The sequence below is a fragment of the Thunnus thynnus genome, chromosome 8, assembly GCF_963924715.1.
Source record: "Thunnus thynnus chromosome 8, fThuThy2.1, whole genome shotgun sequence".
Classification (NCBI taxonomy): domain Eukaryota; kingdom Metazoa; phylum Chordata; class Actinopteri; order Scombriformes; family Scombridae; genus Thunnus; species Thunnus thynnus.
The window spans coordinates 22,413,689-22,430,082 of NC_089524.1; the positions used below are offsets into that span (position 1 = coordinate 22,413,689).

The 16,394-nt window shown below is 42.7% G+C and overlaps 1 protein-coding gene across 4 annotated transcripts in view; it reads right to left on the reverse strand.

The window, feature by feature from the left end:
• Positions 1 to 218: 218 nt before the first annotated feature.
• zgc:92140 (uncharacterized protein LOC447854 homolog) overlaps positions 219 to 16,394 on the reverse strand; it is a 28,456-nt gene continuing 12,280 nt past the window's right edge. The window contains exons 2-7 of one of the 4 annotated variants that reach the window (XM_067597222.1): positions 15,154 to 15,283; positions 5,865 to 5,950; positions 4,325 to 4,392; positions 3,659 to 3,719; positions 2,787 to 2,830; positions 219 to 1,858 (exon numbers count right to left, since the gene is read on the reverse strand). In XM_067597222.1, the coding sequence (XP_067453323.1) occupies positions 2,801 to 2,830; positions 3,659 to 3,719; positions 4,325 to 4,392; positions 5,865 to 5,950; positions 15,154 to 15,244 (336 nt within the window). In that variant the 5' untranslated portion in view covers positions 15,245 to 15,283 and the 3' untranslated portion in view covers positions 219 to 1,858; positions 2,787 to 2,800. Of the gene's footprint in view, positions 1,859 to 2,786; positions 2,831 to 3,658; positions 3,720 to 4,324; positions 4,393 to 5,864; positions 5,951 to 15,153; positions 15,284 to 15,441; positions 15,551 to 16,394 lie in introns of all 4 variants that reach the window. The other 3 variants (XM_067597221.1, XM_067597220.1, XM_067597219.1) reach the window with 3 other exon arrangements.

The following is a 16,394-nucleotide window of genomic DNA, read 5'->3' on the forward strand; positions in this document are numbered from 1 at the left end:
CAGGTGGCATGACACAGTCTTGCTATTCTTGAGTGTATCAGCTCTGACTACATGGCCTCAGGCAGCATGACCACAGGAAAATAGACTGACTTCACACTCCTCAGTCCGCTGCCAGCATGACAGCGCTCGATTACTCAGCCGACAAAGAAACACACACACGCACGTGTGCGCTACACACACACACACACACACAAACACATGTTAAGATGCCACGCACGTTAAGAGCTTCTGCGTTTTTATTTTTAATAGAAAAAAAGTATTCCAAATAATACAACAGGAAGTATCCAGTAAAGATGTCAAACAAAAAAAAAAAATGTGATCAGGTCTGTGTCTCCACAGCAACCACGCATCCTCCCCTTGAGCTGTGCCCAGTTTTGCTGCTTCAGTGCCTGAGTGTGTATGGATGTGTGTTTATGTGTATGAACACTGAAACAAAACAGAAATACAGCTGGACACAATACCTCTGATTGATGCAAATGAAAAGTCTGCTGGTGAAATGAAAAGGGGGATACGATGATGAGTGTTTGTTTGTGTGGTTTATATGTACAAGCGGAGGTGTGTTGGAATTAGAGTGTGTTACCAAATGTACAATAAATTCCTCCATATATATGTGTGTGTGTGTGCGTCCGCTAGGATCTGCTGTGACGGTATGGTATATGACGGAGGACGGATTGGGTCGAGACACAGATGCTCTGAATTACGCAGCTTCAGTCTGCCTGCTGTGGTGATGAGGATGATGATAATGACACTGATGATGATGATGATGATGATGATACACTACGAAGGAAGCCAAGATTAAAACAAACTGAAGAAGGAACATCGGAAAAAGGGAAAAAAAAAATAAAAATAAGTGAACGAGTGGCTGCGGAACAGAATAAAAACTAAAAAACAAGGTCCTTGACTTCAGAAGGCAGGAGGAGTTTAGAGTTTCTAAATCACCAGCTCGCTCCCTACTCTCTCTTATTAAAATATCACAAAATTTCCCCTCTTTCTTCTCCACCTTCCCTCACCCACCCTCTGCCCATTCTCTCAGTCCCTTGTGGCCCAGGCCGGCCTGGCTGTAGGTAGGCAGGCCGAAAAAGTTCAGTGCGGATCCTGTTGGCGTTACGTAACACCTCTGCCTTCACCATCCTTTCCTCCTTCCTTTCTTGTCCACTCGTTTGTCTTTCAGTCCTCCGCACACACCCACCAGGAAAACGTGTGTCCTCACTGGGCCTCCATATTGGGGAGCTTTTTCCAATTTACGGGAGTTAGTTATTCAGGGGTTGGACAACAGAGGGACAGACGGACAGATATGGAGGGATGAGGAGCTGCCGTCCTGCTCGAGGAAATTACTCTGTCTGACCAGACTGTGGCAAGTCCTTCCCTCCGTTCATAACGATGTGTGCCCATCTGTCGTCACGTTCTCCTCCATCTCTCCCTCCTTTCATCTGTCTGTCCCTTCAACGCTCCGCCACCTCCATCTGTCCGCTCGGAGGGCCTGAAGGGCTGAGGCGCTAACAGAGGAGGGCTATAGTCTCTGAAGAAAGTGTTTTTTTTTTTTTATCCCATTCTCTCTCCCTCGCTTTCTCTCATTTATACCTTTCACTCACTTTTTTAAAATACTATCTTTGCCATAAGTTCAAAAAAATCACACACATGTTCATACCAACACATACAGTGTCCCGTCACATCAACGCCCCATTGGTAAAACATTGATTCAACTCTGTCTGTCTCTCATTCACACATAAGCACATACATATGCACACACGCACACACACACACACACACTTTATGAGGCTCTCTGCGGGGATGAATTCTGGGGGCCTCTGTGCTATGTCCCATCTTCCTCCTCCTCCTCCGAACAGTAGTCTCGTCCCTGCAAAGAAGACACAGATAAGAGAGATTTGTGATAACCTGCAAAAGTGCATCCTCTCTTTATTTGTTCCAGTTAAGTATAGACACTAATAACCTGCTTAAAATGACGCTCTCTGAACTATCTGCATGCAGCAAACCCCCCCCCCCCACACGCCTGTTACTCCAGTCACATTTAAACAAAACCTCCTCTATTTGCAGGTGCTCACATAGAAAATACTGGATGATGCAGTAAAGTGTCGGCAGGTGGGCTGTTATGTTGTTTTGTCTTCCATCAAGATGAGTATCTGACTTAACTGCTCCACTTCCTCTCCAGAGCTCATCTAACAGCTCGTCTAACTCCGTCTCTCTTCAAATACGGCTTTAAAACACAGGCTGCCTCAGTAGTACAATGAAAATGAGTGGTGGAAAAGTGCACTTAGACAAGAACGATGCCCGTATACTATTATGAGGTACTAAACTGCTGTATGTATGCTATACATAGCAACCACAATGTTTTCCTCTTATTAATTATACATTTTAATTTCTCACTGCATTTTTCCCGACGGCTTTAGTTACTGGTTATTTTGCAAATTAGAGCTGAATCGATGAATCAATCAGTCAATCCTTCATAATTGTGATAGTAAACTGAATATATTCAGATTTTGGACTGTTAGTTGCCCAAACCAAGCGATTTGGAAGATGCTACATTGGGCTTTAGGAAATGTGGTTTTTCACTATTTCACTACTGATATTATATAGACCAAACAATTAATGGATTATTCAGGAAAGAAAGTGTCAGAAATAATTGTTAGTTCGAGCCCAACTGCAAATTAACATTTAAAAAATACAAGAGATCAATCAAAAGAGATGAGATTTATCTGCTCCACAGTTTGTTAAACAGTTAAAATTAGTTCCAACTCAATCAACTGCAACATTAAACTGCTGCTTACACAGTCATCTGGCATCATTCATTTTGGCCACTTGTTGAAACAAGCTGTAAACACAACACATTATCATATAAACAAACATGTTAACAGAGTTGCTTATGTACACCTCTGGCAGACACGGAACATTTATATCATCAACAACATTCAGTCTCCTTTAAGCTCCAGTTTTGTTCTCCACCAAGAAAAATATTTGTCTTCTCAGCTGCTGTTTGATACTGCGATGCTTAAAAGCTCCGTATAGCTGAGAACTGCAGAATGTGTTGATCATTTTCTGTGCATTCGTCAACATGAGTGACCAGTTTCACATTATATTAAATAAATACATCCATTTTTAATATATAAATATTGATTAGAGGCCATTTAAGTATATTTTACTGATAATATGTATATTTATTTAAGTACAATTTTGAATGCAAGACCTTTCTTTGTAACTGACGACTATGTGTACTTCAATAACCACTTCTCCCATCACTGCTGAACCACAGAGTTAACAAGTTAAACAGATCAGAAAGCAGCTCCCGAAGCTGAACCCAACCATTACTCATTGTTATTTCACTCTGCAGCTTAATATATAGTCAGAAACAACCAGTGGAGTGTCAGACAAAGAGTAGTAAGTACTCATCATCAGTGCAGCTATTACATGTTCCTCCCCCTCACACATGTGGAGCCGAGTGTTGAGCTTGGAAGCAGAATGACAGTGCAGACTAATGGATGCTGCTGCTGTTGTTGTTGTTGTTGCCATTATACAGCCTGTCTCTTTAAATGTTAAGACCCAGCTGTTTCTTTAAACGCTCTGAGACCCATTTCCCTGACCAGCCCCCAAAACCCTGAAGACCATGCAAACACACAATGACACCCCCACCCCCCCCTCTCACCTTCTCAATCTTCTCATCCAGCATCCTGAAAAATTCCTGCTGGCTCTCTGACGTGTGAATACTAGAAAAAAAAAAAAAGGGAGCGAGAGAGGGAGAAAGAGAGAGAGAGAGAGAGAACAGAAAAAATGGAAAAGCGAGAAGGAGGGGGTGAGAGGAAGTTGGATGTTGGAGACGAGGAGGAGAAGGGAGGCAACAAATACATCATGAGAATTTTCCATTACACCCCCCCCACACACAGCACAAATGCACACATAAGCACGCACACAATCCTCACTGCAGTCTGAGAACTCTCTGGGTTCGGAGGCTGTGAAGGAATCTAAATAATTATTTTATAAAAAGTATTAACCCAGTCTCTCATCCAAAAACTAAATAGTCTGCAGCAACCGGCAACCAGTATGGATATGTAAACAAACACACACACACACAGAGTATGAGGTTGGCCAGACACAAAACATCACTGACTTTACTCATCATAATATTAACATACTGATTTTAAGTTGTATCTTAATGGTTATTATGAAGTAACTTGTTTATTAAAGGGTTAGTTCAGCCAAATTACTTAACAGTATTGTGAAAGTGTGCAGCTGACCACGATATATATACAGATCATATTTTTTCTTTATCTATCAACATTTACAGTACAAAGACTGCCGCTAAAGCACTTACTTGGACTTAATGTTTGCCCCAGCGACCTCTTTCTGCTGTTTGCCCCTGTACTGCACATTACTTTTCTCCTGAAAGACACACAAACATGCAGGCATCGTTAGCTCTCGTTATCAGCCAATAAAACAGGTAAAAAACAAACATCTCATATCAGCAAACAGCCTCAGCACCGAAACCTGCATTATCAAATTGCCTTCCTCACCCATCTGGCACCACATGACATCCACGCAGACAGACATGGGGCGCAGATTTAACTGTATCTAGGTCTAATAAAACTGATGATGCTTGATGGCCTCACACAGTTGTTGTTTTTTTTTTTTTGAGTGATTGTGAATATGCATACTGTACGACTACTAAAATACTGCAACCTGCACCTTTTACACCCAACCATCAACACTCACTGTGTGTGTGTGTGTGTGTGTGGGTGAGAATTCCTCTCTGAGAGGAAATATCTACAGTAATGACAAGTGTGAAGAGACAAATACTGGTCTGACCACATGTAGAGACTGTAGGTTGCTTGGTTGTGTAAAAATGTGGTTCGGGTCCTCAAATAACCTACATTTTCAAACAGTAAGTAAGTGTGACAACATTTGAAAAAAAGGAAGTGCGTGCGTTTGTTTTACTCAGGAGATATCAGGAGAACGCTCATGTGGCGATGAAAAGTCACCTCACGCCTCGACCGTTTCGTTATCATCTTATTTACAACTGATGTACCAACAAATCTGCTGACACCTTTCTGCGTGAAGCTTTCATCTGAGCATAAGTCATCTGAGCAACATTTTATCTGACGTCTTCATAAAAATCTCTGCTACTGCTGCTGCTGCTGCTGCTACACAGTGAGTTTCTGAGGATAAGAGGTGCTTCCCCCTCTGGGTTACTGTGATATGGTGGCTGGGTTTTGAGCTACAGTAATATAAATCAGTAGCTGTGGGACATTGCTTCTGTTTTTTAATCAGGATTTATAGTTACACTAGTTATTGTTTCACTGCTTGCCAGGACGCCAGGCAGGCTGACCTGATTTACTGAACAAGCAAACAGGCTCAGGCATTTAGTGTGTTGATAAGGATGCGAATCGGTATATTTTTGAGTGTAAATGTGCCTGAATCTTTTAATTATTTACATTTTTTTTGCAAGAGGGATCGGACAGTCGAGGTTATTTGACTTCACCGATGTGTCGAACAGTAAGGAGGTTTTTGCAGGACAGAGTCAAACTGAGCGAGCCATCGGCCTCCACATTCCACACACGCCAGCATGTTGTTTCTACCTGCGTGTGAGGCACCACTGTGTGTGCGTTTCTGCACATGCGTTAGAGACAACGAGTGTGTATGTGCAGAATGGGAAGGCTGACAGAGCTGCCTTTGGACACACACACACACACACACACACACACACACACACACACACATACACATACACACGAGCCTGTTCGCTTGAGCTGATGAACTGTCAAGAAAAGGTCTGTGTGCAGATGATGAGCTGTCAGTGGATGGGTTAGTGTGTGTGTTTGTTTATGTGTGTGTGTGTGTGTGTGTGTGTGTCTCACCAGGTTCTCCTGGTTGCGCGCATTCACCCGGTTTTCATCCCCTCTCATGTACTTCACCTCCTCCACTCCCTTCATCTTGTATTCATCTGAGGAGAGAGAGAGAGAGAGAGCGAGGTTTAGAGAGACAGCGACATGATTAAAAGGAGGGAGGGAGAGGCAGGAGGGAAAAGAAACAACACGCATTTATCAGGCGTCTCTCAGAGAAGAAACACTGACCAGATTCCCTTCATTCATCTTGGTCAATATAATCTGAAAGGTCAGGATAATTGAAGCATGTCATTTCACTGCATCATATTTAACATACCAATGACTGTTCCATTGATTCACATTGCAAAGGCTCCAAGGTAATCTGATAACTAAGACCTGACTCAGTGTTTTATGAAGTGGACATGACAGCTGAGGTCTAAGTGGGAGGACACAAAGTCATCTCCGGTACGTTTTAGCTGCAACAACTGGAAAACAGAGAGACAGCGAGAGCGAGAGGAGAATATACACATGTCGCGTGTACGTGGAGTGAGAGAGGAGACACGATGGGACAAAGGAAAAGAGGGAACAGATAAGAGGGAGCAAGCCGGAGGGGATTAAAGATCAGTTGAACAGCTTCTAGTCTACATGGACAGCTTAGACAGTTAAGACAGTTAAGACAAGCTCAATGGCAGCGAGAGTGGTGACACTTCAACAAGACTGCATGGCACCACCGCCACCGCCACCACACCCCGCGCTGAGCGACCTCAGTCACTGCTAAAGATAGAAATAAAAGGTTCTGCAATAGACTTAAGTTATCGAATTGCTGAAATCATGAATTTTTCATTAGTCCAAGTTTAATTATTATGCAATTATAAATACAGTAAATATGTCTGATTCTCATATAATTCAACTAAGAATAGCTACAATGACCGATGTCATATTAGAAATGGTTCAACTAATCAATCCACAGAAGTGCAGAGTCTCTAACTGGTCTTACTCAAAATAATTAGAACAAACAAATCAGAAGCGAGCCGGTACAAGACATTAAATATCATGCATTACTTTCGAGATATATCACAATTAATTTAATTGTGACTTTTTATTGCATATACTGTAGATTTTAGGGCTGCAACTAACCATTATTTTCATTATCGATTGATCTGTCGATTATTTTCTTGATTCATCGATTAGTTGTTTGGTGTATAAAATGTCCTCAAATGGTGAAAAATGCAGATCAGTGTTTCCCAAAGTGATGTCCTCGAATGTCTTCAGTCAAATATCCAAAAGATATTCAGTTTATTATCGTAGAAGACTAAATAAACCAGAAATTATTCACGTTTGAGACGCTGGAATCAGAGTGTTTGGATGTTTTTTCTTTAAAAAAAAAATGATGAGATCCATTGTCAAAACAGTTGGTGATTAATTTTCTGTTGATGGCTCTAATAGATTTGAGATCACATCATCCCATTCACATAGAAACACTTGTATTATAATTCAACTGAGCTGCAATGATTAACTGATCATCTGAAAATTAAATCGGCAACTATTTTGATTTCAAAAAACAAAATATTTTCTGATTTGATATTTTGAGATAATCGTTTGGGTCAATTTTCAAGCAATGTGTCCTCTGAGACATTGTGAATGCAAATTTTTCACTATTTTTACTAAATAATAAGGAGAATAACCAGTTTGATCGATAATGAAAATAATCATTAGTTGCAGGTCTATAATTTAATGTTAATAAATCATTACAACATTCATTTTATGATACAGTATAAACACAACATGCTCTACCGACGTCTCCTCAACACTGCGTTTGCCCTCCGGGTTGAAATGTGCGGGATGTTAGCTGTGTTGCATTTAGCTTTGCGACTAATGATTCTTTTTGTGATTTCATTGTTACAGTCCATTATTTCTACAAATAACCAATTAATCATTTAGTGAATAAAACAGTAGAAAACGCTGTTCGCAATTTTCCAGATTCCAAGGTGACGTTTTGAAATTGCTTGTTTTGACCGACCAAAAGTCCAAAACTAAAAGATACTCAACTTATAATCATATAAAATCATAAAAAAGCAGCACATATTCATAACTTATAAGTTTTCCATCTCCTAATCAATGAATCTATTAACACTGTGTTAGAAATCACAACATCATTTACTATTCCTTACATAATACACAAACATTAGTTCACTCTATAGTGAGCAAAAATGTACATTTCTGATAAATCGTCACCATTTTGCACCATCATTATTGCATCATCATCATTTCACATCTATCAAATGTGAATATATAGTGCAAATATAGTTCAAACACTCAAATAAAAACGGGGGAAAGTAAATATAGTGCATCAGAATATATAGATATGATATATATAGAAGATAAGGAGTCATTTTAGACACAACCTCATTCTTTCAACACTAATTCCAAAGCCGGAAGAAGAACCCGTCCAGGAACTTCTACCAAGGTATCACAATAAAACTAGCGGTGATGTAAAATGATATGATGTCTAAAAGCTCAACATGCAGCAGCTTTTATGTAAGACTGAACCCCACCTAACCTTGAACAGAACAATACAATCACACCCGCATTTCTGCTGACTACCTGGTTGTCGGACATTTGACTGATAAAGCACCCGTGAAGCGATACACACACACACACACACACACACACACACACACACACACACACACACACACACACACACACACACACACACACACATACGCCCACCTCGGCCTTATCTGCTGCACACTTTGTATTTTGCCCTCGCTCTTATCAGCAGCCTGTCTGTCTGTACCCAGCTGAAGGGTTCACTCCTCCCTCTGGGGCTCACAATCCACCTAGCACCTGGATCACCTGTGTGTGTGTGGTGTGTGTGTGTGTGTGTGTTTGTGATCACCTGCGTTTTCTACATCTCACACGTGCGTCACCGTAGAGCCAAACATGGGCTTCACTTGTCAGACGAACGCTGCCGATTTGAAATGACTTGGACGAGAGAGAGAGAGAGAGAGAGAGAGAGAGAGAGAGAGAGAGAGAGAGAGAGAGAGAGAGAGAGAGAGAGAGAGAGAGCTGGCAGAGATTAAGAGAGAGAGAGAGAGAGAGAGAGAGAGAGAGAGAGAGAGAGAGAGAGAGAGCTGGCAGAGATTAAGAGAAACAGAAGGAGAGACGAGAGAAACAAATGCTGACTACTTTTCTGCTGTTTGTCTCAGGAATGTAAACGAGTCGGAGCAAAGCAGCTCCTGTCTGAACATGCCGACCCACACACACACACACACACACACACACACACACACACACACGGTTTTATAACACTACACAGGCTCATCGAGGTAAGATCTGCTCTATAAACATGCAGCACACACAGTGCCGGAGCAGGAAGCAAAATTAAGAGCCATTTCCGCTGCCCCTGCATATTACATGGGCAATCCACATAAATTTCAAGCTATGTGATCTGTACCATGAGGTGGGTGCAGATGAATAGGAGGGGGTAACATTAGCTGCTGCTGCTGCTGCTGCTGCTGTGGGCTGCGTAAAAGAAATCTGAATGGACATTTTAAAGCAGCAACTGGGAAAAATGTCATTGTATAATTTGAGTGAGCTTCAGTCTGACTGAGCTTAATGTGACGGGTATAGATAGATCAAAGTGACCCAGCTTACACCAATCAAGACTCATCACATCATGGACTTTGCTTCAATTTAGATAGGATCCAAAACTGGTCATGGTGTGTGCATGTGTGTGTACGTGTGTGTGTGTCATTGTCATGAGAAATGACAAGGGTGTTTCGTCACGCCGACGCCGGGCTCGCTTTGAGAGAGAGAGGGAGGGCGACTGTCTGAGAGAGAGAGAAAGATGAAAGGGAAGAACTATTTTGAGAAGCCGTGATTTTTGTGATGTGGACATCTTTCTCATCTCTGATTAGAGGCCGCAGCGCTGCGCTGACCTTAAAGTAATGACAGTGACTACAAGTCTGTGTGTGTGTGTGTGTGTGTGCACACGTTTCTATTTCAGATAACGCTGTGTCTTTGAATCAGCACGTTTATCAGTTTATGCAACTGCAGTGTACATATGAGTGTGAGTCATTTAAATAGCCTTTTTGTGTGTGTGTGTGTGTGTGTGTGTGTGTGTGTCCCGTGGCTATGTCACTCTGTCCTTCCTGCTGTTTGTCCTCCCTCTCGGCCAGTCTGGCTCCAGGCCATCACCAGCCTAGCCATGACATTTACACCTGAACACAAAGTCTCCCTCCAACACACACACACACACACACACCCAATGACTAACCACAACTAATAACAACCAGTTAAGAAAGAAACGTATAAATAAATCTCCTGCCTGTTGCTGACTGAGCTGTAATGATGAAAACCGACTGACCTGAAAAGACATTTTGAATTGTTTTCATTTTTTTCAGTCTGTTGCTGTGATGCAAATTTCGAGCCATCACTGGAATGTAACTATTAAAATTGCTGCTGACCTCTGCGAGTTTCTCATCACCCGCTGAAAAGCAACCACCACAATCAACTGAAAGAAAAACCAGACTCACCGACGATCAGACCTTTTCTGTTACTGTAGGCCCGCTATATTTAAAATGATACATGACATATAAAAAAACATCAGCCTCCAATTACGAGCAGCAAGAGTCATCTCATTAGCTTGACGTGGCAGAAATCAGTGAATTATCTTGTGATGTGTGACAGATCCTGGAAAAGTTTCTTAGAAATATCTAAGACAGAGACAAACCCTTCTCTACTATGAAGACTGACCTCTGCTCTGTGATGGCGACAAGGCCGTGGATTGATGATGTTAGCATGGATCGGCTGCACTACCTATTGATTTTTATGTGTTGACCTCAGATGCATTCGATAAGCCCCGGTTGTCACACGGACGTGGTGGTGATCTTTTCGATGAACTTCACCGCACTGACACATTTCAGAGAGGTCTCTCGCTCCTCAGTGCCGCGTAAATCACGAACCAAACTCGCAAAACAAAAATAATGAGGACAGTCGGATTAAGTGTTTCACCTGTGTATGTAAAGAGGGAAAACATCTCCTATTAGGCCAGTACACAGACACAGATACATGAGGCATGACTTAGAGCATCACGCACCAGTTCAAGTCAAGTATGCATATGTAGGTCTATGTGCATGCATGCTGTGTTGTTATTTACATTTAAATGATGCATGCATATTTATATATTTCTTTTCAAAATCACATTAAACAAGCTGTTTCTGAATCTATTTAAATTCACTGAGCATGAAAGCTATTTTCCAGGGACACCATGTTTCCGCAGTCACACCTGGAAGCTGCCCAGCGCGACCACAGTCTGATCTTTTTGAACCACCGAGAGCCTTCTACCACCTCAGCAGTGGTAATAAGGGAGGGGCAAATGTTGCCGTTTCACTTCCTGCGTCCGCATTTATCCCTCCAGTCGCAGAGAACTGAACCGCCAGCCTTCAGGTCACCAGTCTGCGCCTCTATTTTTGTGCGCTGTCCTGTCCGCATACTGTAAACAGAAGCCGTATTTGTTGTGAGTCTGGTGTGTCATTTATGTTTCCAGTTCCTCGAGGAACGAGAGAGAATTCCCTGAAAACTGGGGACACGTTGAAGCTGATTCAACTGTGTATGTGATACTATTTCCCAAAAAACTGGGCGCCCGTTCAGCTGTGTGATGAAGACAGTATGATTGAAGTGACGGCGTTTCTTTGAATCACTAATAAACCAAAGAAAAACTTAAACAACATTCCTGTTATTGTCTCTACATCTGTGTCATGTTTCCACACACACACACACACACACACTACCACAACTTGTCAGAGGGTAACATCAGATCAAGTCTGTTGGTAGGACAGATCCTTAAAAACCGCTCAGCTGCTCCGCCGCCTCAAAACAACACAACAGCTAACACAAACAGTGAAATCTGCACGCCGCTCGTGTTGTGTAGACATGTTAGGGTGCCGTGTCTGCTTGCATATACTCATGTGCTACCACGTAACGCTATCTCTACCCCGATCTCCTCCGACTGTGATTATTGCAGACATCAATAGCATGATGTTGTGGAGAGTGTTGCTATTTTCCCTCGTCGTCCTTCAGTGTTTGTGTAATGGAGCTCAGCCTTTTCCGGTTATTGTGTGCGAGAGCGAGGAGGGTGGTGGTGGTGGTGGTGGGGGTGGGGGGGTTTAGGGTTAGTGGCCGGAGTCTGGCAGAGCGGGCAGCCAGAATATCTGGGACAAACACACACACACACACACACACACACACACACACACTCACTCAGGCACGCATACAAATGCACACAAGGACAGACTGACTGGCAGACAATCTGTTGGAGGCGGATCAAGAAGGGCTCACTGTCTGACTGAATACATTGATACACAAATACATACATAAGCACGCATGCTGACACACACATACACACACATACACAGTCTACTGGGGGTATATTTATGTATGTGCGTGAGCTGAGAGGCCGTAACCGACCGAATCTTTTCTGCCTCGATCATGAGAAGTACACCGGATGCAGTGAGCCAGTTTGACTGGGGTTAGAAAGGGCGCTGACTTAAGTGGGAAAGAATGAACGCACAGTATGTGGTGCAATACAGTAGAGAGGAGCTAGAAGTGCAGAGGAAACAAAGATAAGAGTAGATGAAGATAAGAAAAATCAGGACTGGGATAACTCTAATCCATGCTATCCAGGTCAGCGGTCACTTCTGTCTTCCACCTCTGCACATACACACACACATACACACACTGGCTGACACGCTCAAACAGTAGTCTAGGTCCACACTGGATTCCCCTTTAACCAACTGCCAGAGAGAGAGAGTGAGAGAGAGAGAGAGAGGGATAGCATGGGAGGAAGAGGGAGGAAGGAGGTGAAAGGACACAAGGTTCTGACCTAATGTTGTGCCAGAGATGAGAGGAAAAGAGCTGGAGAGAAGAAACACTGGGAGATGAAGGCAGGAAGAGAGGGAGGAGGGGACGGGAGGGGTGTGGAGAGTGGAGGGGGGGGCAGGGACCCAAAATAGAGAGACAGAGAGAAAGAGTAAGGGAGTACGAGGCCTTGAGCGGGGGAAGGAAAGAGGCGATCTAAACGAGTCAGAGAAGTTGAGTAGAGAGAGAGAGAGAGAGAAAAAAAGAGAAGAGCAGCAGTGTCAACACACAGCGTCATTCTCTCTTCCTCTCTCTCTCTCTCTCTCTCTCTCTCTCTCTCTCTCTCTCTCAAGGAACTCGCTCCACTCCTCCCGTCACTCTCTCGTCTCCTTCCTCGTTCTGTTGCTCCTTAAAAGACGAGGAGGGGAAACAAGACGTGAGAGCAGAGCGATCAGAGGGAGGGGAGAGACGGGGGCCGAAGGGGGAACGTGTCGGAGAGAGAATAGAAGGGACGAGAAAGAGCAGCGAGTCAAGAGCGAGGTCAGAGAGAGAGAGAGAGGCTTGAACAGGAGGGAGGGAGAGAAAAGGGTCAGAGAGAGAGAGAGAGAGAGAGAGAGAGAGAGAGAGGACCTCCTGTGGATCGTCATCTGCCACCGCCATCCGCCCCGCGTGCAGTTATACCAGAGTGTTGCTCCTAATTCTTAATCGCTGTTAATCCCTCAACCACCCATCAGCGCTCTCATCATTTCTCTGGCTCTCACTCTCATTTCAGTCCCTCATTGCACAACCGTCCGCCAGCTATAATTGAAGCCGGGGCCGCGGCTAACGATCACATTCATTACGATTCATTGATTATCAGTTCATTGATTAATTATTTAGTCTATAAGATTACATCACATTCATTTGACAGATGGTTTTGTCCAAAGCAACTTACTTTTTTTTTTTTCTCCACTTCATAGGGAGTAACTGGGGATTGTCAAGGACGCTTTGACATATAAACAGGAGGAGCCGGGAAACAAACAACCAACCCTACGTTTAATGGAGGAGCTGCTGTACTACCTGAGCTACAGCCGCATAAAATGTCAGACAACTGTGAAAAATCAACAATTTCCTACCAAAGATCTAATGTAAAAACAAACAAAACAAAAGATGTAAAACAGAGAAAGCAGCAAATTCATCATGGGATCATAGGAGCTGCAACCAGAGAGTGTTGATAAAGGACTTAAACAATTAATAAGACATCAAAAGTGTTGATGTTGAAGTGTCTGTCAGTTGACTAATCCAGCAGTTTTTAAGCTTATTGTCTTGTGACCTTTTAAAGTAAAGCAACATCTACAGAGGTAGGATAGATTTTTTTTTAATATTGTGCCTTTTAAAAGAAAGCAACAGTGTAGAAACAGAGAGAAACAGCACAACAGATTATAACTGGAGTAGCTTTTAGAGTTTCCAGTGTTTCACAATGACAAAAGCAAGTAATTATATCTCGTTACTCATCTCGTGACCCCTTAGAGGGTCCCGACCCCCAGGTTGGGAACCACTGGACTCAATTAACAGGGCGTCTGCAGCGTTCATCAAGTTAAATGTGAGACTTTTTACGACCTAACATACCAGCCATTATGAAAGTATGATGGAAAGCGGTAGGGACAATTTGGCCTTGAATTATTTATTATTATATTATTATCACATTTTTTTTCAGTGCGTCCCAGCAGTGTGTAACAATAATTCCTGATGGTAGAATTAATTAAATTAACATGACCTGGATAAGCGGCGGAAAAGGGATAGATGGATTAATCAGTGAAAATGGATTCATTCGTTTAAGTTTTAGCTAAAATCTTGACTCGTCCGCTGCGAGTGGATGAGCTTCCCAGCTGCTCTAGCTAGCAGGAGTGACGGTGTTTCTGCTGCAGGACCGACAGTGCTGACTGAAACGCCACAAAAAAAAAGGATAAAACAGCTTCCTACAGCACAATCCACTGTCACGCCAGTCTCACTTGTAGTTTATAGGTATTTATTAGTTTAATCTAAGACATTTTAATACTGTCTCAACTGTTTTCTTGTCTCCCTCCTCTACTTTCTCTCTCTAGTCTCACCTTTTCTTTCCATTCCTCTCAGCTTCTCTCTCTCTCCACTTCCCAAAGACTAAAATATAAAGAACTTAAAGGACAAACAACACCTGAGCGAGCACAGATTTAACACTGCGGCCTCCTTAACTGGATACTTCCTCTCTCTCTTCCGTGTACTGTCAACACGGATGACTCCAATAAAATTGCAGTGTTGACAGTTATTGTCTGAAATGGAGAACTTAACACTCTGCCAGAGGACTATGAGCTATAATGAAGAGAATATATTGTGAGGGCAGACAGGGCAATGGGTCTACGCTGAGCAATTAACTGAGTGAAATGGAGCTGTGAAGCTTTTATTGACATCCGTGTGTGTGTGTGTGTGTGTGCAAACTGACCGGTGAAGAGGTCTCCATTGCTGTAGGCCTTGCCGCGTCCCTCCTCATCGTTGGGCACGGCCGACACCTGCTTGGCCGAGGTGCAGCCCATGGCCTCACACTCTGAAGCCTCTCCTCATCGCACTCTCACCTGAGCAAGAAAAGAGAGAAGACTTTTTATATATATATATACACACAACAAACATAACAAAATGAACACTGCTGTTGTGGTTTTACAGCATACTGTGCAGATATCACTTCTCAGAAGCACTGCGCTGTTTGTTTAGTTATGGTAAGTGTCAAACAGACCGGTTCCATCGACGTGAAAATGCTTTGCACGGTGTTTTCTCACAGCAGCTTTTGAGATTCGCTTCTCCTTCAAAGAGGACACTGAGGACTGCTGATCTGTTCAACGTATCTGTTCAAAATGTACAAACACAACAGAGCGGGATCTTAAATGTTATACAGCCCTTTCCTAGAAATATAAATATAGCAACATTTTGGCCCTGCTGTGTATGGCGGGAAACATAAAACTCATTACTTCTTTCCACTTCACAGACTGTATCTCACACCAGGTGTCCAGAGCCATAAATGTAACAAAAAGAGTAACAAAGAGCGCATTTATATGAAAATTTTTTACAGGTGATTACACCCTCAAGTGTTTCTTTTAAACATAATCACTATCATTACGTGTGGAGAGCAGGAGCTGCAGGGTGGCCCCGGTGGATGAATAGATAAGATGACCTAGTTTGAAACACGGCTGTCATTTATGATTCATTTTCATTATATTGTATCAGACATTTGATTAATATATTTCATTATATTAAGCTATTGATTATGTTTCTAGCTTATAAATGAATTGTTTTTTAATGTCAAAACATAAGGACACAAAATCGCAAAACAAAATATTGATTACTGAAAGAAAGACATGAATAAAATTGTTGATCCTCTCAGTCGACGAATCGTTTCAACGTTACTTTAAACCTCGTCTACATCTGCTCTGTTGAAGTATCCTTAAACCGATTGGCTATCTCTTCACGTTAGAACCGAGCAAAATAAACTCAACACTTGGTTATTATTCAGAAAAAGAGGGAAGTGAGACCCTCCCACTCGGCAGGGCAGCTGACGCCAAGCTGTGAGCATTAACTGTCAGTCAATCACATGCACTGTCAAGGGGGGGAGGCCTCGCACACTGTCAGACACATTACACTATAGATAGTCTCCATGTCACTCACACACGCCATATGCTGTCATTGACAGAG